A 17,298-nucleotide genomic window follows, 5' to 3' on the forward strand; every position below is an offset into this window, starting at 1 on the left:
TACAAAAACCGACCATGAGATATAGGAAATCCAAACCAAGTGCCGTTTAATTACTTAACAATAAACAGAACCAAGTTGACTAGAGTAGCATAAAAAGAAGAGTCAGAAACCACTAAGCATCCTACAAAACGTTAAATCAGATTATAATAGTTAATAAAAATAGATAATTAAGTAAAAAGAAAATTAATAAAAATAAATAATTGAATAAAAAGATAATTAATAAAAATCAGAATCGTTCCGAGTTTTCTGTCTATGTGACAAAAGGTTTCGCCACTTCAATTTGAATTTTACCCTTGAAGGAAATTTTGCAACGTTAGCGCCACATTTGCCGTATTCGCTCAAGGAGGCAGAAAATGAAGTAAAAAATCTATGTAACAAGATATTACTCAAGATTTTCCTGGAAATCGAAAACAAATAGGAGAAACCAGGGCTAGTTGTTACATTTCGAGCTGAGTAGCTTACACATTTTTCAATTGGTTCACATATTTAAATTCGAACTCTATTGTACTCTAAAAGTTTAGGAATTGTGTCAATAAATACGCCTAAACGCGACAGAAAACGACAAAGGAGTAGAAAAGATAACGAGAACACATGATTTATTTAGATTTACGGATAAGGCAAATTACGTCCACCCGCAAAAAACGGATCATCCTCCTCCACCGCTTCCACGTGCTCATTTTCGGAACTTTATGCATCGAACATTTTCGTTCCTTGTTCCGGAGAAAATAGAGAAAGAAATAATTAAAGACTTCTCCAAGTCACGGGATAATTTTCGCGGTTTAACAATCTATCCGAGCACATCGGAGCACCGAGCTTCGAGTGTTTTTATTTTATTTAAACAAGCCCTCATCTAAACCCACCGTAATTCGATAAATCACCACGTAACGAGATCGAGCTAGATACGCGGAGAATGCCCAGGCGAACCGATAAGAATATTTTTAATATCTTCTAATATCCAATAATAACGTTAAATATTTTCCCAACCCTTTTGTCCGATACCACTGCCCGATCGCCCAAAATGATACAAGAGAAATTCTCTGAAAACATGACTAACCGAGGTACACATGGCGGACGCTTATCGAGCAGATCACGTAACGCGCCGAGGCGGAGTAACCTCATCCAGCGGAAGCTTTTGAAAACTCTCCGCGACATCTTACCCCGTGTAACGATTAGTCCCAGTCTGCCCACCACCTAACCTTCCCAGATGCCGCAGAAAAGGGCCGGAGGGATGCCGCAGTTTGGGGCAGGAAGATAAGGCGCGGAAACATACCGAAGGCGTCCTCCCGAGTCGAACGTTTCGACCGGTCATGCAATTCGGGGAGAAGGACGCAGAAGACGGGCGAAAAGGCGTTTCAGTGGTACACGCAAACCCGGCCAAGTACGGCGGGTCGGTTACACGCTCACGTGGGGCTTTATGTAGGCGCAATACGTGTGCAGTGTGTACCTTTGGCTCGGTGGGCCTTGGTAACAGGCTGTGGAGATGCGGGCGAATCGCTGACATCCAGCTCGTGGATGGCCTTGGTGAGTCCGCAAGATCCGGAGCCCCATTTCCTCTCCTCGCTGATCGGGTGCTCCTCGAGGGCGATCTCGGCGTCGCTGCCGTCCTCGAAGTAGCCGCTCTCGTGTTCCGGGTTCTTCATGGCGATCGGAGGGTCGCGACGAGCAGCAGGTGGGGTTCTCTCCCCGGTTCGAGAGGGGCCCAAAGAGGCGAGAGAAGGAGCGGCGCCGCTACGACGCTCGGCGCATCCTCGGCGACGACGTCCACGCTCGGGAAGGTCGAGCTCTACGCCTCCTAGGTCTGCGTCATCCCGAGCGCCTTGCACCGTGCGGCCGGCACCCACCACGGGGACGCCCCCTCTTATCGCGGGGCCCTCGGCGATACCTCGGCAAGGTCTCCGCCCAGTGGCGGGCCCTTCGTCATCGGGGAACTTCCGTGGAGCGTTATCGGGACGCGGTGGCCCGAGGTTCCCTTTCCTCTTATCGAGGCTCCCGAAACGAATCCTCTCCTCCAGTCGCGAGGAAATCCCCGACGAGGGTCCGCCGAGCGATCCTCTCTCTCTCTCCGTCTCTCCTACTCCGTGGTATCCGCTCGCGGCTGCCCCCGCAATTTCTCCAAGCGGCTTGGCCGCGACCTCGGCACACTTCTCGCTCCTTGCGAACTTTTCGCAAAAGCAGCTTCGCAAGAGCTCCGCGTCCACTGGCGTCTCTCGACGACGGTCCCTCGGACCCCGTAGACTCTGAACCTGGACCTCCTTTCCGAACCGTGCCACCTGGATCGGGCCTCGACTCCTCGAGGATCCTCCCTCGGCAAGGTCCTTTGGAACGGCCTCGACCGTTCTCTCCAAACGATCTGCTTGCGGTATTTCTCGTGCCTCCCGGTCCTCTCGATAAGGAACACCTCTCGCACAGGACACTTATCGCCTTTCCCGGCTCGATGAGCAGCGATGGCTACTCCGAAATCCCTCGCCGCTGGAAATCTCGGCCGGAAGGTCCCACGTCGGTTCCGCCGGAAGCCGGCGAGGAACCGCGTTTCTCCTCCTCCTCCTCCCGCGTGGCGTCCTACTTTTCAGCGAGCGAGCCAAGTGCCGCAATTCCGAGCGCGGTCCCTCCCGTGGCCTTTCCGGAAGAAAGCTGCGGGGAAAAGATCGAGCGAACGTGAAAACACGCCTGCCGATCGGTCTACGCACCGACCCGCGTCCGCGTACACTGAACACGGAGACGCGTGTCCCGCGTCTCTCCTTGTGACGAGGCACTTCGCCGCGCGTGCGGCCTTCGGCGGTCTCGCGCGCACGCGCGCGCGCGCACTCCCGCGAGGAACTTCAAAAAGAGGAGCGCGCCGTGAATCGGGATCACGCTTAGTCACGCCGCGTCACGATCGTTACCCCGTGTCCTTCCGAGTGCTCGATCGAAAGAGACGGAGCTACGCAACCGGAGTAGGGAAAAACGACCGAGTCCGATCTCTCGCGCCACCTATTTGCTATCCCACTGACACACTTGACTCGGGATTTCGGTCGCGGGAGCAAGGCCTCGGTGCACGGCGACGCGCAAATATCGGCTCTTTAAACCGTAGCACCGAGCGCTCGGGCAGATAAGGTCGATTACAAAACGAACCGCTCGGCCTCCCAACGGGAAAGTCCGCGGGGCACTTTCTCGTACCTCCTCGTATCAGTCGGTGATTCCCGACTCCGAATGTAAAGCGTCCCGTATGCGTAATTCATGCGCCCAAGCGCGCGTACGCGTGCGAATATGGCGGCTCGCCGATTTGGAGGTCGTTGTCCGGGGGTCGATTTATCCTCGGATTGGTCGGTTCGTCTCGAAGTCCAACGTCGTTCAGTAGGCTTCTCTCCCGGGGATCGAGGGGAGACCTCTGGACGCTGGCTTTCCCACCTTGCCCTTTGGAATCGGCGCCGCAGGCGGTCGCGCCGAATAATCGTCCTCGAGCTCCCTTTCCAGGCCGTGGGTCGGCCGTAACGCGCGAACGAGAATTATCGGCCCGTCCTCGAGGCGGTCGCCGGTGTCGCCCGGAGCCGTTTTTGCCGATGGCGGGTCACGCGCTCCGCGGAGGTCCGTGTATTTTTGTCCAAGACCACGTCCCCGTGTCGGTCCAGAGCTATCGGCGCTTCGGCTCGCTGTAGGCGCCCGAGTATTACGAGCGATTCCGAGCCCGAAAGTCGGCAGTCCCCCGAATCACGCGTTCCGAGGGGTTAGCGATAAGGTCGATGATAACGCCGCCACGGGGTGGTCGGGCTCCTGGATCCCTCGGGGGCAGGAATTCACGGGCCCGTGTCGATGCCCTCCGGGATAAGACAGTAAGGGGTGCGCGTGGCAAGTCGGTGGAGACCCGCGATCCGCCCTGCGAGAGCGCTGCGAGTGGTCTGCGGGCGCCGAGAGCTCCGCGCCCAGCCCTGCGTGGCGTACGGTTCGAAGTCTCGGCCGCGACTGACTGACGTCTCCCCCACCGCGGCGCTCGAGAGCCCCGCACCCTTCTCCGGACTAACAGCTGATTTGGAAAACACCGAGGCCTGCCCAGTAGCGGATCGCCGCTGCGGTCGCCCCGCTCCCCGAGGCCCGCCCCCAGGAACAATCAATTACTTGCGGCGCACCTGATATCCTTAGAGGATGACGCAGGTAGATGTGCGCCTTGGGTTCTCCCGTTCTGCGTTGTTTCGAGAAAGTCGGCTCTAGACCGCTTTTACTGCGAATCGCGGTAAATACGGATCGTAAATTCGGAGTATCTCTTTCTTACGGGGTGCTTTCCCCGGGCAACGCTTGTTATTTTAATAAACCAAAGCTGTCGTTATTTCGAGTAGAATAAAATTATTTTAACTATTAATATCGACGACTGACCAGGGGGGAATATTGCAAGGATTACTTTGCTTCCATTGCAGTGGTATATACGTGCTTTATCGAATACTTGATATCGTACACGTTCGGGAAGATGAACCGATGTGAGTTTTTTTTTTAACGTTATGGGGATTTCTATTAAGTTTTAAGTCGACTTCTTTTTATTGTAGAAAATTCGTCAACGAAAGCAAAAAAAAATATAGAAAAGTCGGACGAATGTAGAGTGAAAATGAGATCCATTTGCTTTGATGCATCGTTGTAACGTTTGAATGTCGCGGGGCAATGCCACTGCTGACTCGGCACTGGGATATCTGAATAAACATTTTACCAAATACATGTGAAGTTAAAGAGGAGGAAAGGTGAGTCACGCACGGCACGAAGGAGCGTCCGAAGATCGTTCCAAAGCGAAAGGACGAGTTTCGAAATAGAAACTATTGTTCGAAAGGAATTCGGAGTTCTATTTTTGCGGGCGACAAAGCACTTTTTGATCTACCCGATAAAGAACAAATTTCGATGGAAAATGCATGCGAGCGATTTAGAGAGCATTATAATTATTCCACCGTATTAAAATTGAACTTCTTTGGCCGAGAAAATTAGTAGCAATTATTCTTGTAATTTCATTTACCAAGTGGACGTTGTTTTCAATTTGTTTGCAACTTGGTTTTGGATCAAAATCTAGTAACGCATAGTTTTCTTTGTTAATGAAATATTAATGTTACGTTATGAAAAGTGTCATGACTTAATTATAATTATACGTACACGTATTGCTATTTGAGAATACATTAGGTTTGACGATTGTCGATAGTTTCTATATTTTAAAAATGTTGGATGATTTAACCTTATTAAAATCGACACAGAGGTCACAGGCATAGCGATATTTTTTACAAATCAAGAAGACATTTACGATATCGTCTATCGCCATTCGACATATGGTTACAAGTTAAGTACTACTGACGACAAAAATGGAATCTCTGTATTTAGGACAAATTTTGAAAGCAAGATTTCGAGCGACGCGCAAGTAAAACATGAAACTGCTTTACAAATCGCAAGTAAGTCACGCCGAATTCCAGCCCACCGAGTCGTTTGCCGTCCTACTATTTAAAACATTTTCCCCGATCAAACGAAAGCATGCACTAGTATTTCCCAACTTACATAATGTACTGCGAAGTCTATAGAGCATTGTCACTGCAAACGCATTGCCCTTACCTGAAAATATCACAAGTTTGCATAAATGAAACGTTCTCGATATTTCCATAATATCATTTCAAAACCACAAAACAATGATCACGCAATAATTAACGTAACCTACATAAGGTTAACGCAAAATACCAGTATACGATACAATATCCGATGCAACATCGAAGAAATATGTACACCCCGATGAGCGATATGTAACCTCTTTTGGAAAAGGGCATCGGGAGAATATTTGAAGCATAAGGAAAAAGTAACGGGCGGAGGATACACGGCAATACGTACCGAACGTTAAGACGTGCGTGACAGTGGTATCCGCATGTGCGCTGTCACTCGACGTGGTGGGCACAGGAAGGGGCGGCGGTGGAGGGGGCGGATGCATGGCGTTCTCCATCCCCCCCGAGAATCCACTGACACCCGCACTGGCTGTCAAGTGTCAACGCCAAAGAGTGATCCGATCGGTCCTACTCACACGAGCGCCATTTTCCCAGTATCTCCTCCTACGTCTTACGCGCGTTGCCACCACGAGACGTGCTGTTATACGCGACGTCGGCGTCCGATCTTTTCCCGGTACTGGCCGAGAGAGCATTCAATCGAACGTTATCGGGCTTCTCTTTGGAATTCGGCCGGGTTTCTTCTTCGACCCATCTCACGGTGGACGTTGCGGCGAGCGTCGGTTGGTCGGAAGACCCCGCGTCAGAGGCTGAGACGCGCGATCGCGCCCGATATTCACATTATTGCGACACTTATTTCCGACGAGACGAGCTCGGTAGGACTACACACATTTTTGGTGGTGCGCGCCGCACTACGTCGCACTACGCAATCGTTCCGCTCTCGGCAAGATCGGTGCTGATTGGTCCTCTCCGTCTCTCAGTGCCGTCTATCGCAGCGACCCCTTCCGACGCCAAATGCCGGAGCCCCACTCAGTGCGTCGGATGCCACACCGAGCGCGGCGCGTCATCGCGTCGAAGATGCCAACCAATCGGAACTGCGGTGGAAGTGACGCACGGGGCTGAGCGCAGTTCTGATTGGCTGTTCATCCTTGACGCGTTGACGCCCCGCGCTCTGTGTGACATTTGATGCGCCAGTTAGGACTCCGGCCAGAAATGGCGGCACCCCCCACGCCCCATAGATTTTGAAATATCTACTAGATTAAAACTTGCGTATCATACTTTCGACAAGTACTTTCCCGTACGTCGAACTCCGTCTATTGGTATCAATGTATATGAAAGATACGAAAGATATTCAATACCGTTTAGATAGAGGCTAAGGTTTCAGGGTAAATTTATACGAATATCACATACAAGATATTATGTCTCGATTCCTACTAATAATTAAACGGGGCTAATATGAGACATTTTTGTTGCCACTTTAAATATGTTCTTTATTGATCTCGGGTTAACCACGATTTAATACGATGTAGGAAACATATTACCCGTCATATCACTCCTGAGTAGAAAATCTTATTAAGAGGAGAGAAATTTTCATTGAAATATGTTATATGCAATTTCTGTTCTCTGTGCATTTCATAACTTCGCGGGTGCAATGAAAACAAGATACGTTCTTGGGTACTTATTAAAATATGCAGGTGATCTGCAAAGCAGTCTAAAACGTCTCGATTACATTCGAATCGAATTATGAAGCAAGGAAGGTATCGCGATTCATAGTGGCCTTTATCAGCAGTAAAGTTCTGTGTAATTTGGAACTTCTCTGCAATACCTTCGTAGAAACGAATAAGGATCGAGTGACTCGCGGAATTTTATCTTATCTGCGTTTGGTATATTGTATACTGACAATTATGAACGCCTGTTCTGCGGAGGTGCTGCCGCTAACGGCAGTACACAGTAACAACAGCAATGATGGTGGAAACTTTTTAATATTACGTCTGTTACATATAATAAAAAAGTTGTTAAAAAAAGCTAAAAATGTGAAGACTAATATACTGTGTTTTGATTGGCATTTAATGAAAAAGAAATGCTTAATATATGTTAAAGATGTTACAAAACACATCTTTATTACACTTTCTTAATTTTGTTGTTTATAGAAATCCGGTTTCTTATGAAGATTTTATTATTACAATACAAAGGATTTTATTGTTCGTAACATTTTAAATTGCCGCTGTTAGTATGAACTGTCTTGGTTAGCAGCATTTCCATAGGAAAGGCCCCGTATATAGGAATATCTCTTTCATCTCTCCGAGATAAAAGAAAGCCGCCGTGCAGACTGCGCTGCTAGTTCAAGTTTTTCTCAAGCTACACGGTGGCGCTGAGATCTCAGCTACCAACGTGATGTTGGCTGCTACCAGTCCGTATATATATAGTTAAAGGTTCAGACAGTTTCTGTACAAGAATGAATAAGCGAAAATACCCTGTGAAGTTTTCCAAATTATACGAATAATGCTTGTGCAACCTTAGAAAACACATTTTCATTGTTTGTTCGTCTCCTACAACGTGTAACCTGCCGGATAGGGATTTAATAGCAATTTTCAGATATTAAATATCGTACTCATGTGAAAGGAAACCTTCGAACAATTATTTGAAGCGGTGACAAATACGGTACCACCTCAATATGTGTGTCTTTACTGTCTGATTTTCGAAATAGTTTACTCCAACTAGTGTTGTTCAAACGTTGCTTATTATTCGAATTCAGAGGGTTCGAGTGGAGCGAATATAGTTTCGTTGAACATCTTCGTAATTTAATCACAATGTGGGCATTAATTTCTTATTGATACTGCTTAGTATAGTTTAGGAGAGGTTATGTTGCCCATATGATTTTGACAGCGAAAGAAGGCTGAGAACCTCTGGCGGAAGAAGTTCGGACCAAACTGCTCCTCTCGGCTCGAACCAATCCGCTGTGTTGCTATACAAAACTGGAGGAAAAAATTCTTTGACTGTAGCAACTGTAATGCTAATTTACTTTTGTTTTACGCATCAAAAGTGCATAAATTCTAGGAGCCGCCATTGTGTTAGCTTGTGTACTTTTATGTAAGCGTTGGGCTCCCAAGCTTATTAACGACAAGGTCGCTTGTCGCCGAGGATTTAAAACACGAGATAGCAGAAGACAGTTAAAACCGTTGATGTTCGCTGGCCGTTAAGTACGAACCTAACCTAGTTGTGTGGCGTCCTTGTTGCAAATATTAGTGTCGGATTCATTAGAACTACGCGGCTCCTCGAAAAGTTTGCGAATTGTGGTTATTATGCAAAATTGCAGTCAGTGTGATACGTGAAGATCTCCGTAAGTATAGAAAAGAAGGTTACTGTTTAAGCAAATGCATTGGCAGCTCCGTAACCCTTTCTACTGACAGAGTGTCAAAGGATAAGAAAAGTTTCATTTTGGGGATCTGGTGTTAGGAAAATATTGCATTATGAAATGTTTAACATGACACGTTGATTTTATACATGCAATTAGAAAGTATCGTTATTTGTGATAGGACGTTGGATGTTTACGTTTGCTACTTGTTCACTTTGAGATGATAATGTGTTCTTAGTTATTAGTTTTTAAGTTCATGGTCATTGTTAAAATGGTTATTTTATGTTTAATAATGCAGCATCTTATTTGACAATGAATGGACCACAAATGGATCCAGCAACGGTTATAGCTTTGTGTAAAGAAAACATTCAACCATTGCGCCATGGGCGAAATGCAGTACAATTAGGTACGGCACTACGTGCCCAAGAAGACGCAGATGCACAACAGTTACTGCAGCAAGAAAAACAGTAATATTATTAAATTCTGTATATAAATACCTTAACAGTTTATCATATGTCCCAATATAATTTTATTTTTATTCTAAATATTCGTGTTTCATACATATCTATAGATTTTTACAATAAAAACGTTTTAGCTTTGAAAATAATTTGTTAGTTTTAAAAAAATAATATTTATCTTTAGGATGTATGAAGATGCAATTAAAAGTTACGATGGGGATGATCCTTTGGAAAATTGGTATGAATATATTCTTTGGGTGGAACAGAGTTATCCAAAAAGTGGTCATGAGTCTCCTTTAGCAAGACTTTTACAAGACTGTTTGGCTACTTTTGAAAAAGACGTTAAATATCATCAAGACCGCAGATACATTCGTTTATGGATTAACTATGTAAGGCATTTCCTAATCTTTTTTTTTACAGAGTATCAGTGGATTTTGTCTTTGACACTTAATTTTGAATATTCTTGAAGGAAATGTAATAATGTTAATAATGCATTTGGAATTATTGTAGATAAGTATGCAAAAAAATCCTTTAGAACTGTATCAGCTTTTATATAGAAATGGCATTGGTACAATGGTGTCCGATATGTACCGAGCATGGGCATTTGAATTGGAACAAAGCGAAGATTATAAACGAGCTGATGAAGTTTATATGATAGGAGTATCTACAGCAGCTCAACCACAAGAAGAACTTGACTATGCTCATAAGTATGTGTTATGGCAAATATTTTGTTAGTGATATATTTTTAACAGAAAAAATGTATGCGAACAAAAATGTCCTTGGTATTGAATGTAAATTCGTATATCTAAAATGGATTATATATGGTTATATATAGGATTTTATATATCACATTCAAATAATTTTATTTACTCAGCAAATGAATTTTAGAGCTGTTAATGCCGATATTCATCTAAGATATTTTAATTATATTAACAACATACTTAATAATTATTTCGTTTATAGAAATTTTCAGTTAGCAGTAGCTCGCAAAATGCTTGGTCGTACAGAGAATAAATGTGAAGTAACCCTAGCTGAGCAGCGCCAAGCATTTAGTTCCTTACGAGCTATTAGAGCTGGTAAGAAAGTGACTAGTATTCGCACAGGTCATCGAGTGCGAGATTATTTACCAGGAACTATGCCACAAATTGGTCCTCCAGGTCAATCGTCAAGATCAAGTGCTAAAATTCAGATTTATCAGGTAATATATTTTTTATTCAGCGATAAATCAAGGATTTTAGAATACCTAGCACTATTGCGTTATATATTTCTTATTAATTACGTTAGGATGAGGGTCAGGATGGGCAAATGAAAGGATCTAGTATATTAGACCACATTCCAACAGAAGAAGTGATACATAAAGAAAACACTATTAAGCCTGGACCATGGAATAGTGGGAGTAGAAAACATCCATTAATGTCAGTGCCTGTTAAGACATCTTTTAAAGGTATTTTCAAATCTGTTGTAAAGATTACACAAATTATTATAATCTTGGTGACAACATTTCAACTATGGTTTTCTGTCACTAAGTTCACGAAGATGATGTCGATGATCAAAACAGTATGGAAAGGTTGAGATTATTTCCTAATCATACATCGTTCTTCGATGGCAGCAAGTACCATGATCATTTAATTGTTCCCGTTTATGTCCCGGATCCACCAAATCCGCACATAATCATGAAGGTTCATTATCCCAAAGATTTGGTTTACACTAATAATGTTGACCGAAGTATGGAAGAAATTAAAGCACAATTTTATTTGGAAAGGTAGTGCATTTTAGTACATTTCGTAATTTTTTCGAATAAGGTTTTGCAATATTGGTAAAATTTAAAGTACTTTTGCCTCGACTTAGAGCATAGGTTTTATATAAATTCATTTTATTACGTTTTGTAGAAGGGCAAAAAATCTGGAGAAAATAGGAAAAATGCAAGATATTCAGTTACACATGGAAGAGGCAGAGAGAGTTAATAAATTATGTGAAATTGCGCATCAGAGACATGAAGTGAATGTAAATGAATTAGCAATGCAAAGACAAGAAGCTGAGCAAAGGGAACTGGAAAGGCAGAGACAGTTGGAGCAACAAAGAAGAGAAGCTGAGATGAGAGAAATAGAGAGGCAAAGACAACTAGAGCAGCAGAGAAGAGAAGCTGAACAACTTGAGTTTGAAAGGCAAAGACATGAAGCAGAACAAAGAGAAGTGGAGAAGCAAAGGCAAGAAGTTGAGTTGTTAGAATTGGAGAGACGAAAACGACAGGCGGAACAATTGGAACATGAAATTCAAAGACGAAAAGCTGAACAACTAGAGTTGGATAGGCAGAGGTATGAAGCTGAACGACAGGAATTGGGGAGATTAGAAGCTGAAAGAATAGAGGCAGAAAGAATCGAAGCTGAAAGAATGGAAGCTCAAAGGATGGAAGCTGAACTTAATAGACAGCAAAAATTACCAATGTCAAATTATATGCATCGACTTCATACATCTGCCGATGTTCGTGAAATCGAGGAACATTTGCTTGGACAAAGTTTAACTGTTAATACCAAAGAAGCCATGTCAGCTGTACAAGGTTTATGGCGATCACCAGAAGAAAAGCAAGCTGATTCTTTAATTGACAACACTATGATGAACCGATTAACGGATTCCAGGCCCAAGATTTTATTTGATATTCACATGGACAGTTCTATGACGCAGCAGGCAATGTCTACCAGTAAACGTCGCCATGAGTTCAATGTTCATTCATTCAACGACCAAGAAAATCATTTTCACGTTTCATATACCGATGCTGAACATCAACCAGGTTTTGCAAGTCATGGATTTCCAACTACTTATCATTATCAAGTACAGGTACTAGATTTTAGAAATATCAGTAAAATATTAACTTAAAAATTCTTAAAAGGTTTCTTCCATTGATTCTTCATACAAAGCGCTCAGGAATTAAATTTCACGTGTAAATATTACGCGTTGAAGTTTTAAAAGTTGGTAATGCATTTTTTATAGTAATTTTTATTAAACTCTTGGGAGAATATTAATGAATGATGTTTCATTGTGATCGTTAACATAATAGTATTATTCAGTATAAGATCAAATTTTTTTCTGATTTTAATTTTGAGTGAATAATCCTGAGATCTTGGTTCTGAAAAAGAAAAGTCAACGGAAGTAGTTTGGCTTGCTTAAGAACTTATGCAGTTGGTAAAAGTTATAGTCTTTTCTGTGTATTTCGATTTGGGTTCTCTACTTTCATTTTTATTGCAGCAACACCAGCAAGTTCAAGCGCAGCATCATCAGCAAGCTCAGTCGCAACATCATCAACTTCAACCCCACCATCAGCAGGTTCAGGCGCATCACCAACAAATTCAATCACACCAACAGTTGCAACAACATATTCATCCTCAGCATCATCAGCACCAGTCACTACCACAATCGCAGCATCAACAACACCATGCATATGAGAACATTGTGCCAAGTACTGTTGGATACCAGCAGTATGCATCACCTCTTCAGGTCCCATCAGACCAGCATCAAAGTGTGGAAGCTCAAAAACAGTTACATTTTACACCCTACACAGAGCCGATAGTTGAATCTAATAAGTCATACAAGATGCCCTCCGAGTTGCCCTATATTAAATCACCAGGAATGAACAGAAGGGATCTAAAATATTTAGAGGGCGCCGAAGACAAGGAAAATGAAGTTGTTCTAGATTACAACGAACCTGTTGAAGAGAATCAAGCTAAAGCAACCGAAGAAAATTTATTTATCGACGAAAGCCTTGGAATCGCTCCACTGTCAGGGATTAACGAAACTTGCTTTACAGAAGCTTTTAATACCCAATTATCCGCCTCCACACCTATGACTAGTCATTTCAAACCATCTTACAGGATGAAAGATGTACAGCAATTTCCAGAACCCCCTGCTCCAACACAAGAGTATGTTTCAAAATCTAGTTAATGTATTCAAATTCTTTTGTAATTTATTATCTTCGGCTTTATTACAAATGCTTTCCAAACTGTTGCAGAATGGCTTATTATTTCAAATATAATTCGTTATTCTATCAGCATATTAATAGGTTTTTAAGAATATTATTGCACAAGGTACGCACTATTTAATTATTATTACGTGAAAAATTTAGAATTCCAGGTATACGCACTAACGAGGCCGATGATAAGCTTAGTGTTATTATGGAATCTACGGGGGAATACGTTTCTAGTAGTTCCGGTAGCAATGTTCCCACACGATTAGGTTTTACCATTACCAGAGAAGAAATGGTACCTATCAAGGAACAATCGTCTTCAAATCAAGGTAAAGTTTATAATAATTTTGTGGAATCTTGGCATGCCTTTCAATTGTAGTCTTTTCATTTTTTTTATATATATCTCGTACATTTAATTGTTACAGATATGGAATCGACTGTATCTCTGCTCGCTGCAAATCAGACTTATGAACAGAAGATGAGGGCGCAAATTCAAGCAGTTCATGCACAGAGTCCAAGAACAGTTCAGCGCAACGTAGATCAAATCACTTCGGAGATTAAAACTAACTGTGACCTGCACAAATCGATAGGTTTTAAACTTAATGATTCAGTTGAGGATAAAATAGATGATTCTATGGAATGCGAAGAGCACGAGCCAATGGAGGAAGTAGACGAGGAATTGTTTGAATTCCCAACAGGAGATATAAATCCTTTTGACAGTAAATTAATCACGAAATTTTTGAAAAGGATGAAATTCCCTCAAGCGCGTCACGCTGAAGGATATGTAAGATTAAATAGCAATTTAAATAAATTTGTGCCTTTTTCTACAATTACGCTTGGTAAGTGGTGCATTTGATGTTCTCAATTATCTTGATGGACGGAGAAGATAATTTTGCTTCATAAACATTATTAATTTATCCGTGTTTCTCTTGCTTATATTAGGTACGGATGTATATGAGTTGGAAACGTGCCTTGGAAAAGGAACCTATGGAAAAGTATTCAAAGCATTCAATTCACAAACACATCAAACGGTTGCTTTAAAAACCCAAAAACCTGCCTGTGTTTGGGAGTATTATATTGCGCGAGAGATAAAAACTCGCTTGACAAACCCTCATATGGTATTATTAATCGCATAGTACAAGAAATTCAATAAAATGTGTATCATATTGTAAAGTAGTTGCTTGTAGATCATGACGTATACTCATGTATCCGAGAATTTGTAGTTTCTATAATCTTATCGTATCTCTTCATCTGTGTATTTTGTTTTAGTTACGTGGATTTATGGACATTACAATGGCATATATAGCAGATAATGGAAGTGTACTAGTCTCTGAATTTTCAAAATATGGAACTTTGTTAGCTGTGACAAATGACGTAAAAATGAGCTCGGGTAAATCATTAAACGAAATTCTATGCATCTATTTCACAATCGAGATGTTGCAAATAGTTGAGTACTTGCAGAAGTGTCAGATAATCCACGGCGATATCAAACCAGATAATTTTTTATTGATGCACATGTAAGTAGACATTTTGTGGTAAACTTGTTGCAATTTTTAGTGCTTAATGTTTCTTACTGGTACATATGTAACAAATGAAGGATTTTCGATAGTTTTGATTATTTAGATGAATTTTAATCTCTTTTTCTCGACAGACCGACCGAGGATGTAAGACCGACTATTCAACTAATAGATTTTGGATGCAGTATAGACATGAGTTTATTTCCTAAAGACACTAAATTTACTCAAATTGTCAAGACACCAGATTTTACTTGCGTTGAAATGCAGACAGGACGTCCGTGGACATACCAAACAGACTTGTATTGTCTTGCAGCGTGCAGTCATTGCCTTTTGTTTGGTAACTACATGCGCGTTGCAAATACTGGTGGACGTTGGTTCATGACTTCAAAATTACCTAGGTAAGTCACTCTTATCATACCTAGTTGATAAAATCAAAATATTTACCCCGAAACAGTTGATGTTTCTTAAATAAAACATCAAAGCGAAGTATAATTCATAGTTTAATAAATGATTTGTATACTTTATACTTATCATTGAGTCTATGAAGCACAAGTATAAAAGGCAATTATTTCATATTTCGCTGAAAGCAAAGGTAAACCCATTAATAATTCTAGTACAAATACTTTAACATAAAATGTTCGGTGTTGGATAAAGTTAAAAAGGTGTACATACTTATTGGAAGAAATTATAAAAATTATTTAGTAGAATTACAAACAATATAGATGTTTAATATTATTTTTTAAATTTATGATTCAGATACGCAAAGAAACAAGCTTGGGAACCATTTTTCACGGAACTGCTAAATATCGAATCTTGTGAAAAGTTGCCCGATTTAGCAAAACTGCGTAACGGGTTTGAGGAGGTTCTGGTACATTCAGAACTACAAATGGCATCTAGAAATTTGTCCAACATTCTGAACAAACGATAACATTTACTCAACTTGGTCCATCACCTGCCGTTATGTCCAACATTGTGCACATACTTAGCGAAGAACCAACTATTAAGAGAAATTATTACTATTGTACTATTTATTATAAATGGCATTATAACGATTATATATAAGTAGATGCAGCAGATGAAATAGATATTTAGGCCTGCTTCGTGGAAGCTCTTTCGCTCAAGTCTTGCTTTTCCATAGCTGAGCTGCAGTAGTTTTATAATAACTTTGAGTAATACGATTACTTATTATGAACCTTTAATAGTACTGTGAGGGGTTACATTTATTTTCATGTTTTTCTATTCAAAAGTAGATTGTGATATATCAAGAATTGAATTATTTTTCTCATTGAACTTAAAGGAACTCAGATACGTTCAGTGCAGAGAACCTTCCATGGAGAAATATATACTTTCCTACAACAATTAAAAAAATTGGATTCAGATAAAGAAATTACGTAATTATCCGGGTTGTTTATAGAGGTGTACCAATAGGACAGTATTCATAGACTTACCGTGTGAATTTGCATTAAATAATGTTGTTGAGTTCTAGTGCAGGGTTTATTAGAGATTAAAAAGTGTGTGGAATATCATTAAATTTCCACAAATAAGCAAACTGCAGACTAAACTATAGAACATTCAGGTATAATTGTTAATATTTTTTACACGCAATTAGTATTTTTCTGAGAAGTAATTTGTCTCAATGACTGCTTTCCCATGACAGGTTTTTTGAATTTGAGTTTCTTGAAGATGTTGCGTGTGTTGCTTTCAAGATTTAGCGGCATTATTAATCATGTATAAAAATACAACTTTTGTATTAGCACTTTTTCGTAAGTGAAATATGCTAGACTTTTCTTAATATTTAAATGTTTTGCCCCATTTTAAAAAGATCGAATTACAGTACAGGGGTTTATTTTGTATAATTTCATAGCACATTTGCAAGAGTACGTCTGACTGAAAGCGTAACTACGAGTAACCTTTTTAAAAATAATTTCGTTGTATATCGATGATATTTTATCTTCTTATTTATATTTTAGTTATCGACGAATACTGTATGTTTCTTGTACACCAATGAATTAAATGTGAAAGCAAGCATCCGCTAAACAGGCCTGCCAGTAAGAACGATAAAACGTTTGTAGACCACGTTAGTGACAAATATAATACCCATAAAGATTTCAGCCTTATGTTTTGAAAATCCATTATTAGATTTTATATAACAAAAAAAAAAATTAGATGGCGCGATAGAAAAGGATAACGGTAAAAATGCATTATATTATATTACAGTAGGTATTAAGTAAAATAGCAGCTAATTGCTGTGTTTGTTCGAGATGCTATGAAACCATGCCTTATCTTACTTTAACAGTGTAATGTAAAAGTCCACTCGTCGAAGGTGTGCGAAAACCGTTCAAATTGCAAGAAATACATTTTACTCAAAACCAATTATACGAACTTTCCTATAATTTAGGTACGATTTAGAAGAGTCAAAAAAAAATATGAAGTACAATTACTATAATATTTTCTCTTATTTCGGGTTAATTGAATGTGATAAAAGTGATAATATACCATCACATTATCTTTTTCATGGAATTATCTAATAGTTCCTGATCCGATGCACCGTATTGTCAATAAATATCAGCACAAAGCCAGT

At 41.1% G+C, this 17,298-nt stretch overlaps 2 protein-coding genes across 7 annotated transcripts in view; one reads left to right on the forward strand and one right to left on the reverse strand.

Moving 5' to 3' along the window:
• LOC105704521 (ribosomal protein S6 kinase alpha-5) overlaps window positions 1-6,557 on the reverse strand; it is a 34,833-nt gene extending 28,276 nt beyond the window's left edge. Inside the window, exons 1-2 of one of the 3 annotated variants that reach the window (XM_012433816.1) lie at window positions 5,821-6,557; window positions 5,497-5,550 (exon numbers count right to left, since the gene is read on the reverse strand). In XM_012433816.1, the coding sequence (XP_012289239.1) occupies window positions 5,497-5,550; window positions 5,821-5,929 (163 nt within the window). In that variant the 5' untranslated portion in view covers window positions 5,930-6,557. Of the gene's footprint in view, window positions 1-1,444; window positions 3,928-5,496; window positions 5,551-5,820 lie in introns of those variants that run through there. The other 2 variants (XM_012433817.1, XM_012433815.1) reach the window with 2 other exon arrangements.
• A 1,004-nt stretch (window positions 6,558-7,561) lies between these two features.
• On the forward strand, window positions 7,562-17,296 carry LOC105694202. 4 transcript variants are annotated; one of them, XM_012414656.2, is made up of 15 exons: window positions 7,562-8,769; window positions 9,083-9,251; window positions 9,427-9,631; window positions 9,753-9,949; window positions 10,206-10,440; window positions 10,527-10,686; window positions 10,770-11,004; window positions 11,132-12,077; window positions 12,486-13,156; window positions 13,360-13,529; window positions 13,626-14,039; window positions 14,143-14,318; window positions 14,470-14,717; window positions 14,852-15,115; window positions 15,474-17,296. In XM_012414656.2, the coding sequence occupies exons 2-15, from the start codon at window positions 9,097-9,099 to the stop codon at window positions 15,643-15,645; spliced, it is 4,248 nt and encodes a 1,415-aa protein (XP_012270079.1). In that variant the 5' UTR covers window positions 7,562-8,769; window positions 9,083-9,096; the 3' UTR covers window positions 15,646-17,296. The 4 variants fall into 4 exon arrangements, with proteins under 4 accessions (XP_012270079.1, XP_012270080.1, XP_012270081.1 ...); XM_012414657.2 differs by having other exon boundaries at window positions 7,562-8,629; XM_012414658.2 differs by having other exon boundaries at window positions 7,562-8,090.
• The last annotated feature ends 2 nt before the right edge of the window (window positions 17,297-17,298 follow it).

This window comes from Orussus abietinus, unplaced genomic scaffold, assembly GCF_000612105.2.
Source record: "Orussus abietinus isolate OABI.00-Male unplaced genomic scaffold, Oabi_2.0 scaffold6, whole genome shotgun sequence".
Taxonomy (NCBI): Eukaryota; Metazoa; Arthropoda; class Insecta; order Hymenoptera; family Orussidae; genus Orussus; species Orussus abietinus.

What these genes read in the sequence shown, in the direction of transcription:
- LOC105694202 (XM_012414655.1), top strand. Translation starts at nt 9,067, where the DNA reads ATGTTTAATAATGCAGCATCTTATTTGACAATGAATGGACCACAAATG. An exon ending in GCACAATTTTATTTGGAAAG is followed by an intron (nt 11,005 to 11,131) that starts GTAGTGCATTTT and finishes TACGTTTTGTAG; the next exon opens with AAGGGCAAAAAATCTGGAGA. An exon ending in GCTTGACAAACCCTCATATG is followed by an intron (nt 14,319 to 14,469) that starts GTATTATTAATC and finishes ATTTTGTTTTAG; the next exon opens with TTACGTGGATTTATGGACAT.